Raw genomic sequence first — 10,850 nt, 5'->3', positions numbered from 1 at the left:
AGTACAAAGACTTGATAATTATATCCTAAAATTCTTATTTAAAAATAGGTCCATTCAAGATCAGAATTCGACTAGGTCCATTTCAAAATCATTTACCCTACTTACTTTGCTACAAACAACTCCTGTAGCTTTCAAATAAAGTCACTGGCTTTGAGAATTATAAATCTATGTGGCATTCGGATTATTATCACTTTTCTGCAGAGTTTTCAATATAGTTGACACTTCGCGTATGATTTGTTTCTGCTTTTAGTGAGTTCAAGCGCTTCACTTCTATACATGCACACCCCGGTTCACTTTACGCCAGTTTCGAATTCGCGTGAATTGCCAATGCACCGTAACCACCTACTCCCGCAATGAAAATTCTTGCCGTGCCATTTTGATCCACCTGGATCGCTGAGCCAGTACAGGACCCGTTGTTTGCGTTTCCAGAAATAACATCACAGTACGTTCCCATTGGTAAACAGGTTTGAATGGTTTGATCGAAATCCGTCCCTTGAAGATTGAAAGCAACAAAGCCTCGATTTCCTCGGCAGAACGCAATTTGATATGCCCCGTTGTCGTACCAATTACTCATCTCTGTTCCAGTTACCGAGTTTCGAAATCCAATCATATTGACTATTTCGTTCCAGCGGTGCTCACAAATCCAACCACCCTGACAGGAACCATCAGGAGCGATGGCAGGTGAGATTACATTTCCGTACATATCGGTCGGTGGCCCTTGATCGTTGTTACTGAAATCATAGGAGCTCATTATCCGTGGTATAGCATATGGGAAGGCCAGCATAAATGCAGATGCCATGACGTAATGCTTGCGATCTCGATGAGTTAGTACAAATCCCTTAGTAGATCCTAGACCTCGCTGGTTGATGTGATCGTCAACAAACACAACGGCACGCTCCGATGACAGGAAAGACCAATTTCTCCCCCAGTTTCGAAGATCGGACAATTGTTTTCTACCTGAGAAATAATACCCAAGGTAATGAGAATGACCCAATTCAGTAACCATTCCAAGTGGGCGATACTCATATTTCGCAATACCATCGACACCCATATCTACTACCGATTGTATGATAAATGGACGCGACCCGTAAGCAAATCCATGCTCTTCAGAAAGGTTAGCGAGACGATTGTAGATGGTCTGTAGGTCATCCGGCCACATATACTTGGCAGCGTATATGTTGAAGCCAGCTACTCCGTAGGTGATTAGTTTGTTTAAAAGGTTGACTACTCGATCTTGAACCCACCCAGATTTTTGATTCAAATCGGGAGATCCTTTTAGGCGACACTCTCTGAGTTCAATCGGTTGACTGCTGTCTGAAATAGCACAGTTTGTGTGGAAGTCCGATTCATTGTATGGTACCGCTGGGTAACTGGCAAGTGCACTGTTAGCAATTGATCCACCGGTACCTCCATGTTGGGTGTCTGCAGCCATGTGGTTGAGTACAATGTCGGGATAGACTCGAACACCCACTACATTACATCGTCGAACCATCTGTGCAAACTCAGCTTCCGTTCCAGCCCTGGTCACCAGGTAATACGACATAGGTTGATATCTTTCCCACCAAGGACGGAATGGCTGCAGCACGATGGCGTTCTCCGTAGGTGGAGAAATCTGCACTCCGCCGTAGCCCATCGGTGCCAGGAATCGCTCACATTCGGCCGCAATGTCGTTCCATTTCCATTCAAACAGCTGTACGATTCCGCTGCGATTTGGCCACTGATTTGAATTTACTTGGGCACAGACCACCAACAAACAACTGCATAGAGCAGCAAAACTAGCGAGCAACGGAATATGCATTTCCACAGATTGTCCACCTTGGATGGACTGACTTGCCACTCGAACCAGTCAACGATATTTTGGGTATTTATAGAATAATTGACAATGTATCTCGTTATCTTTTGAATATTCATTAATGAAGTATCTTGCCATTATCTCCATCTCAGCTGTTTGTTGCAGCTGCCTAAGTTTGATAAGGTTGAAGATTAGAAGACGTCCGTAAATTGCGTAAAGAATTGAGAAAAGCAAAAGCATACGCTAGATGCTAGACTTCGTTTTCGAAACTTGTCATTCTGTTTATATTGCACAAAGCTTGTAGTTGGCTGTTCGTTTACAGAACAACTACAGGGCTATTATTACGATTTTGTTGACTCCCACAACGTCCCCTAGTCACGATTCTAACTTAAGAACAACTGTCATCTGCGCAAAACCGAACAGTGGGAAAATTATCCCATACAGATAGTAGAAGTAAAAAAATGGAAAAGAATGGTTACGTTATTATCGATTGAATTCTATTTTCTTGCACAAAGGAACGTGTAGCATGGAAACAGTGCAACATCATATTTATTTTGACTTTTACTGGAAAGATGTGCCAATCAAAAATGGTTGATACCAAGCGATATATCATTGAAAAATACCCTACAAAGTGCAAGAAAAGAAAAACAATGAAGACGCAATCTGTTTTATTTTCGAATAAAGATTACGTTTCAAAGTGGAGACAGTGTCGTCGTCGTCTTCAGTAGCATAGAGCTCGTACTCGTTTCAAGCAGTCGTCTCCATTCAACTCGATCTTGGTCCACACGCTGCTAATTTTCCAGGTGTCTCAGAAGTTGGAAATCACTTTCGACCTGGTCGAATCATCTTGCATGTTGAGCCCCTTTGTTTCTGGTACCGGTGGTGCTGCCGTCCGGCATCCTTACGACGTGTTCGATCCACAATAATTTACCGACTTTCACCAGATGTACGTTAGGACTTTTTCGAAGTAGTGCCCGAAGCACATGAAGCATACACCTCCGCCATTTTCCGCTTTCATTTTGGACTACGCCACAGTACATTCCGCTCGAAAACGGCAACGGCACGTGTGTCCTCCCTCCTCCGTAAGCAACGTCAATACTTTAATTTATAAGGAACTACTGGTCAAATAAAGGTTCTGTGCATTGTCAGTTTCATACGGCGGCATATGCTTTTTGGTCGTATCGTTTTGCGAGGGGCAAAGAAAGTAGGTTCGATTTCCCATTCAAATGCACCACTGGATCTCCTTACTAGTGTTATTGTTCACGGTCGTCAGCAATTCCAAATCACGAACTCATCTATCACTTTTAGTTCGTCGCCGTCATCGGTTACCGTACTTGAGAGGCGCATGTTTGTCTCCACTGAGCCTCTACCTTTCTTTTTATTAATCTTCGATGCAGTAATTTTTGGTTTATCCGCCTAGACTTCGACTTGAGATGCGCACGAAACACTTTACTTCATCCAATGTAGCTCTGATCAGTCACGTTAGTTTGTCTGGAAACATTCCTCCGGAAGCTTCTCCTCCTCTCAAATATTTGAAATAACCAAGTGTAGAGTAATAACAGGTTTACTTGGTCATGTTTATAAAGCCTTGTTGGTAGGCGGTTTTGTTGGTCTTCAGTAACACGATTTCTCGTCTGGAAGATCAGATGCTGGAACTTTACTATCTTCCGTGTATGATAACGTTAGTTCATCGTATTAATCGGGTTAACTCTGAGGTGCCATCACTGAATGAAATTGAAACAGCCGTCAAGAGTATATGAAATTCAATAGAGCGCCAGGGATAGCCTGTATTTCAGCCGAGAAGCTCAAAACTGACCCATTTTTGTCAGCTCAAATTCTGCATCCGTTTTGCAGAAATATATGGGAGACTCCAACTTTTCCGGTGGACTGGATGCAAAGCATATTGGCCAGAGTGCCTAAAAACCGGACCCTAAATGAATGCGTTAACAGGCGTGACATCACGTTGCTTTGTATTACTCTCAAAGTACTCTGTAAGGTAATTCACAATCGCTTCTAGGAGAAGATCGGCGCTACTCTCCAGCGGCAATAAACTGGATTCCGTGCTGGCCGAACATATGTGGACCATACGGCAACGCTCCGCATTATATTGGAGCAGATCAACGAATTCCAGAAGTCTTTTCTGTTGACTGTTCGTGTTTGATGACTTCGAAGAAGGGTTTGATTGACTCAACCACAAAAACATCTGGGGCGCACTTAGGTCTAGAGGAGTTCCAGATAAGCTAGACCATCTCATCGAGGCTCAGCACGAGGAGTTCTCGTGCAAGGTTTTGCACAACGGCGTCTTGTCCGACTCTATAACGATGATTGCTAGTGTGAGACAGGGCTCTATTTTATCACCGTTGCTGTTTCTTATCGTTATGCATGAGATATTAGTTGGAGCGATTGACAGTGGACCAAATCGAGAATTGCCTTGGAATCCTCAAACGATGGAGTAGCTAAATGACCTCGACCTAGCCGACGACTGTGACTTGCTCGTACAACGCCGAAACGATTTGCAGAACAAGTTAGATTATTCGGTATTACCATTCGAGCTGACAACTGGATATCCAACGGGGATCTCCATCGTCGATGTCATCCACGGCCGGTAGCAACAGAAATTCGTGAACGTAGATGGAAGTGGATCGGACATACCATACGGAAATGAATAAACGTGATCTGCAGAAAAGCACTCGACTGGAATTTGCAAGGACAGCGTAGAAGAGGCAGAAGACCCAGAGCAACAGAAAAACTACTAACCCTTCGAACCAGCACAAAATGGCGACTTACCATCATATAATAAAAAGCAAAGACTTGGGCATAACCGTCTTCAGACATTACCCTTCTTTATCGACAGACTTCGCAGCCGGCTGTTAGAGTACAGGCCAGTTACGGGGCTAGAGAAACAATCCTACTGACTCTGTCTAGCAGCACCACCTAGCAGCGATGTCAGATCTACGGATTTTTGTGCATGCTTAAATTTGGGACCCACTCTTTTACTCGAGATCACAGAAACTATCTAGTCTAAACATGTACATAATATGAAGATTATATGAAGTATTCTGTGTTAGAAGTCTGCTGCTCTATTCTAAACTCACAGAAATTGAGAAAAATGGAGGGACCCAAATTTAAGCATGCCAAAAATCCGTAGATCTGACATCGCTGCAGCCTAGCCGAGATTCGAACATACGATGACTGGCTTGTTAGACCAGCATCGTACCTCCATATTACCGTTGAATGAACTAGGGAAACAAAAAGAATTAACATACATTTTAGAAATTGCAAAAATGAATGGATACAAAGAGAAGACTATCCAAGCCAAGGGGTCGGTCATTCGGCACAGCCGTTTTTATCTTAGGCGACTTGAAACGAGCCAAACTGTGCCGATGCTGTACCGAAAATGCCGAACTGCAAGATTTGTTAAATTCGTTATAATCTGATAGATCTGGCAACCGTGCGAGATGATTTTCACAACTGGCCATGCTCGCATTTCATACGTAAAATTGAACCGGAGGTATGTAAAGCCCTATAAATGTTATTTTTATAAGGCTTTAGAGGTGTGCCGCTTGATATCTCTAGAGTGCCGCGGTACAATGTGCTGAGTGTCAGACCCCTTGATCCAAGCCATTATTCCCGAAGGAAAGCATGCAAAAACTCACTAACTACACTAACACCAATAACACCAGAGCTAAAGAGAGTGCTCAACCAACTCAAGAGTAAGTTTTGACTTAGATTATTAAAGGAAGTAAATATGCCAGTCTTTGATTTTATCAAATCAATGTTTGGTGGGTAGTCTTTGTATCGCCTTCTCATTTTACACAAGTATTAGTGATAGATGATATAGTCAAACGTGTGCCAATGAGAACGCTTTACGAACACTACGGTTAGTAACCCCTCTTACCGTCAGGACCCACTTTATTGATGATTGAATCTGCGAAGAGTGGCATAAATCTATTCTTTAATAATCTAAGTTATCAACCAGCGACATTGGGATTTCAGCATCGAAATCTGTCCTTCAGTACAGTTCGCGGCTCTTGTCTTTTTTCGGCACTTTATTCCAAATCTTTTCAATGTTTTGCACTGGTGGGAACAGTTGATCTTTTTTGCGGCATCCCGTTGGGTCATAGAATCCCTGTTGTTGAAGGAACGAGAAAGAGAACGTCTTCGGCAGAAAGAAGTCTTTCTGCGTCCATAATTTTGGTTGGTAATTCACTATCTTGCTTGCGAGTAGTTGTTGGGGATCTTAGGATATGCTATATCGTTGAAGCTTTTAAAATGTTGTACCGTATACTTTTTGCCGAGATCTTTGTGCAATTCGTAGAAGTGTACGACGCGCTCACGGAATGCGCCTGTTTTGACGCCATTTTAAACAAAACTTGGCAAGCATAAACAAAACAAAAAATACTGGCAGATAGAAGAGAGAAAGAGCTAACACATACACACTCTCATTGCTCTCGGACCTCGTTTGCTGTTGTGCATAGGGGCTTTGAAAAAATTCAAAAATTTTAATTGTCACCCTTCATCTTCTTCTTCAGCAGCATAGAGCCGGGGTGGCTCGTGCTGTTTCAAGTACTCGTCTCCATTCAATTCGGTCTTGGGCCACTAGTCGCCAATTTCCTAGTCGTCTCAGAAGTCGCAAATCGTTTTCGACCTGGTCGAGCCATCGTGCACGTGGGCCCCCCTGTTCCTGGTGCCGGTGCGGTTGTTGAAGAGGACTATTTTCGTCATTAATTGTTACCCGTTATACGTTAATTAACACTGCGTAAAAAACTGCGTAAATTCCGAAATTCGCGTAAAAATTGTCGCATTAAAAACGTGTTGTTTAGTCATCGGATATTTTCAGCTGATTTAATAGCGACTCCCCACTGGCCGCCATATGTGGTGTGCCCGGTGCGGTGGTTTGAAATGTCAGCTTGGCCCTCCCAATACCAAGTATTCAAACACCCGTCTGTGGTGATCATTAGCTTGAACCGCTTTGACAACTATTTACTTACAGATTACTTCTTCTGATATTTTGAATAGCTCTCTCGAGCACTTTGAAAAATCAGCAAATGGTCGGAAGTATTTGGAATTATGCTCCCAACAGATTGTGTATATAAATGACTCGGAGCATTTAATGATACAGGAAGCACAGACTAACAGACGTAACACTGGAGTCTCATTCCATCGTCAATAAAAACGATCATTTCAAATTTTCACTTAAGCCAAGACTCAAACAACAGTCGCTGCGCGAGAACGCCGCTCACTTGTGCTTGCGCGCTGTTTACAAGTTTTAGGGGTGTCATTGAAACGATGTTTTGTTAGAAAGTTTGTTCGAAGTGTTATGTCTGTTAGTGGAAGTGGAAGTATGATAGATTATTATTAACTAGTCTTGTTCAGAATTTTACCTGGCCAAATATTAGAAATTAATTTCGAGCGCAAATGGTAAATGCAAATTTAACTTATATTCAACGGATTGAGTTATTGTATTACTTTCAACAGGGAGCGCAGTCCTGTAAACCCAAGACGATTGATTCACATGAATTACAAACAACAAAAGACGACCGATAAGCAGCACGCTTTTGTAATTGCCTTGGCGTACGAAAGCACCGCGAAGAGCGCTTATCACCGTTACTCATTGAACGCGAACTAAACAACGTTAGAATAAACAAATCTTTCCTTCATAACAGTGTGAAAGTGCACCGCCGATGGACGTGAAAGTGTAATAATAAATAGAGCAGAATGGAATTAGTCGTTTGTTTAGTGATCGGATTTATCACCATCGTCCGTGGACAGTATGAAACGAACCAATTACCAAATCGGAACACCATAGTGCACCTGTTCGAGTGGAAATGGGATGACATTGCAGATGAGTGTGAACGATTTCTGGCACCCAAGGGATATGCAGGTGTACAGGTTTCTCCACCCACGGAGAATACAATAGTAAACGAGCCGAAACGTCCCTGGTGGGAGCGATATCAGCCGATATCTTATAAACTGATAACCCGATCAGGAACCGAACAGCAGTTTGCCGATATGGTTAGAAGGTGTAATAAGGTTGGAGTTCGGATCTATGTGGATTTGGTTATTAATCATATGGCAGGTCAAACGGCAAACGGGGGTACTGCTGGTTCGAGTGGAAATGCAGGGAGAATGGAGTTTCCGGCAGTTCCTTATGGAAGAAATGATTTCCATGAGCCATGCTCGATTAAAGATTACAAGAATGCTTGGGAGGTGCGAAACTGTCAACTTGTTGGTTTACCGGATTTGAATCAAACATTACAGTGGACACGTGACCGAATAGTAGACTTGATGAATAAGTTTATTGACCTTGGAGTTGCTGGATTTCGAGTAGATGCAGCAAAACACATGTGGCCTGATGACCTGAAGGCTATTTATGAACGCGTAAAGAATCTTAGCGGTTTCCATGGGTTCCAAATAGGAACTAGACCTTTCATAGCGCAAGAAGTAATCGATTTAGGTGGTGAAGGTATTAGCAAGAATGAATACACGGCTATGGGAACCGTAACGGAATTTAGATTTTCTGCTGAAATTGGACGTGCTTTTCGTGGTGGAAATCAGTTAAAATGGTTGAAAAACTGGGGTCCGGAATGGGGATTTCTGCCTTCTGATCGGGCACTAGTATTTGTTGATAACCATGACAATCAACGTGGACATGGAGCAGGCGGTGCCGATATTCTAACCTACAAGCAATCTAAGGGCTACAAAATGGCTTCTGCATTCATGCTGGCGCATCCATATGGCAACACACGAGTTATGAGTTCATTTGCCTTCGATAGCTCTGATCAAGGACCTCCTCAAGATTCAAATGGAAACCTTATTTCACCGAGTATAAAATCTGACGGCAGTTGTGGAAATGGATGGATTTGCGAACATCGATGGCGTCAAATTTACAACATGGTTGCTTTTCGGAATGCCGTGGCTGGCACAAAATTGTCTGGTTGGTGGGACAACGGAAATCAGCAAATTTCTTTCTGTAGAACCGGGAAAGGATTTGTGGCATTTAACCAGGATAGTGTTGAGTTAAGCAAGGATTTGCAAACTTGCTTACCCAGTGGGACATATTGTGACGTAATATCGGGATCCTTGGAACGTGGAAACTGTACTGGAAGACAAATCGTCGTTCAATCAAATGGTCAAGCTAAAGTTAGCATTCCAGTTGATGCTGAAGATGGGGTCATTGCCATTCATGTCGGTGTAAGTGATTTGCATTTGTGTACTATTGTTTGATGCAATTATGTTTATATAGGTACTTGTTTTTTTTCAGGCAAAGCTCTGACGTCGGACAGTACTCATTCATACGTGCCTCTCAGTATGTCCCATATACATGGTATCACTCGATGTTTAATTGAATAAAACCGACATTACCGGATGAAAGCTTATAATAGCTTCCCACATTCGATTATCTTCGTTTTCATCTGTCGCTACCATAAATCACCTCAACATACAACAGTACAGACGTTATCGCACATTGGCAACATACTTACTACTGACTGTTAGGTCTTGCATAGTGCTTTATTTGCAAGCAGCTCGCGTATCACAGATCGAGGAGAATAATGCTTTATAGGGGCATATGATGGTGTTTTATTATCCACAGAACCGTTTATGTACAAACTGCTAATCGTAAAATTTAATAATGATACGAGCCGTGAGTGGACATAGCTAGCTAGGGCTACTCTGGGAGCATGGGAACCACAAGATTATCTAGGCAATACACAGGTTGCTCGATAAATTTCCAGATTATCTATTCTAATTGCGTTACGTAACTGTTCTGTATGAGAAAAAATCGTTTGCCATTTTGATCAGGAAACATACGATTTATGTCGCCATCCGGAGTGACATTGTGCCACGACCACGAGGGTGAGTTTGTGCCAAAAACCAAAAATGTTTGTTTGTGTATTAAATCTATGGAAACTTATGGCTCAAATTCAAAATGATTCGAAACACAATATTTCTTTATAACTTGCAATGGAATAAACTAATCTTCGATATAAAGCAACCTTGATTCTAAGCAACTTCGATATAACGTAACTTGATATAAGATAACTTTTACTTAAAAAATCTGTATTAATTTTCATTGTGGTGTGACCTCGCATTGCTACTGTGCGAAAATTATTTCTATATCTTAAATGTTGTAAGTTATGATACAATTTCGTTATTTAGATTTTCAAACTTCAACCAACAAAGTCTCCACACACTCTTCGCTTCTTCGCATTTATTAATGAATCTTTCAACCTACGTGAAATTCGATATAACGTACCGCCATCCGGGGTGACATTGTGCCACGGGGGTGAGATTGGGCCAAAAACCAAAAATGATTATTTGTGAAAATTTATTATATATATAGAAACTGGTGACCTAAATTCAAAATGATGATGAACATAACATATTTATTCATAACTTAGAGTGGAACACAGATAATATTAGCAAACTATTTAGTCCAAACAGGGCTTCAAAGTTCGCGATCAAAAATACTCGGAAATAAGGCTTGTAAAAAATGTCCCCCATAAACCAACCCAAACAAGAAATCGCATCAACTTGCTATTTTGAAGGTATATAAACTAATCATTTACAATGTATTGAAAGGTTATTATGCGTTGGATAAGTTTCGATTACGAAAATAATATTTTTCGAAACTTTGTACTTTTCGAGCTTCATGGGGGTGAGATTGTGCCAAGCCATAATGATCGATCCTATTTGTGGATTTCACATACACAACAAAAATACGTCAGTATACACCAGTACACTCACATTCCTTACTATTGAGCACAATATTTTGACAGATTAGATTGCATCATTTATTTTAGAGCAAACAGCATCATATGTCTGCTGAATAATTTAAACTAATTTTTACTTTTTCTCTGGAAATTTCAGATACTTTGAATAAACACTCTAATATAAGACGAATATATTATACCGTGTATAAACTGCAAGTTTTAAGGAGGGGGAGGGGCGTGGGATGTTCTGCGGCTGCGGGTTCTCGAACGAAGTAATGGTTACTGTTGTTAAATGATCAAATAGGGATGCCCCCTTGGGATACACCCCTTCATATATCTCCCCT

The 10,850-nt window shown here is 41.6% G+C and overlaps 2 protein-coding genes across 2 annotated transcripts; one reads left to right on the top strand and one right to left on the bottom strand.

Annotated features, from left to right (window-relative positions):
• Window positions 1-201: 201 nt before the first annotated feature.
• Window positions 202-1,798, bottom strand: LOC128745713 (alpha-amylase B-like). The gene has a single exon (XM_053842793.1). The coding sequence runs from the start codon at window positions 1,796-1,798 to the stop codon at window positions 296-298; it is 1,503 nt and encodes a 500-aa protein (XP_053698768.1). The 3' UTR covers window positions 202-295.
• A 5,347-nt stretch (window positions 1,799-7,145) lies between these two features.
• LOC128732777 (alpha-amylase 2-like) lies at window positions 7,146-9,388 on the top strand. The gene is made up of 3 exons (XM_053826144.1): window positions 7,146-7,213; window positions 7,271-8,986; window positions 9,057-9,388. The coding sequence occupies exons 2-3, from the start codon at window positions 7,511-7,513 to the stop codon at window positions 9,066-9,068; spliced, it is 1,488 nt and encodes a 495-aa protein (XP_053682119.1). The 5' UTR covers window positions 7,146-7,213; window positions 7,271-7,510; the 3' UTR covers window positions 9,069-9,388.
• The last annotated feature ends 1,462 nt before the right edge of the window (window positions 9,389-10,850 follow it).

Source organism: Sabethes cyaneus, chromosome 1 (genome assembly GCF_943734655.1).
Source record: "Sabethes cyaneus chromosome 1, idSabCyanKW18_F2, whole genome shotgun sequence".
Classification (NCBI taxonomy): domain Eukaryota; kingdom Metazoa; phylum Arthropoda; class Insecta; order Diptera; family Culicidae; genus Sabethes; species Sabethes cyaneus.
The sequence above is the reverse complement of the archived record's forward strand: the minus strand, read 5'-3'. Positions and strand labels throughout refer to the sequence as shown.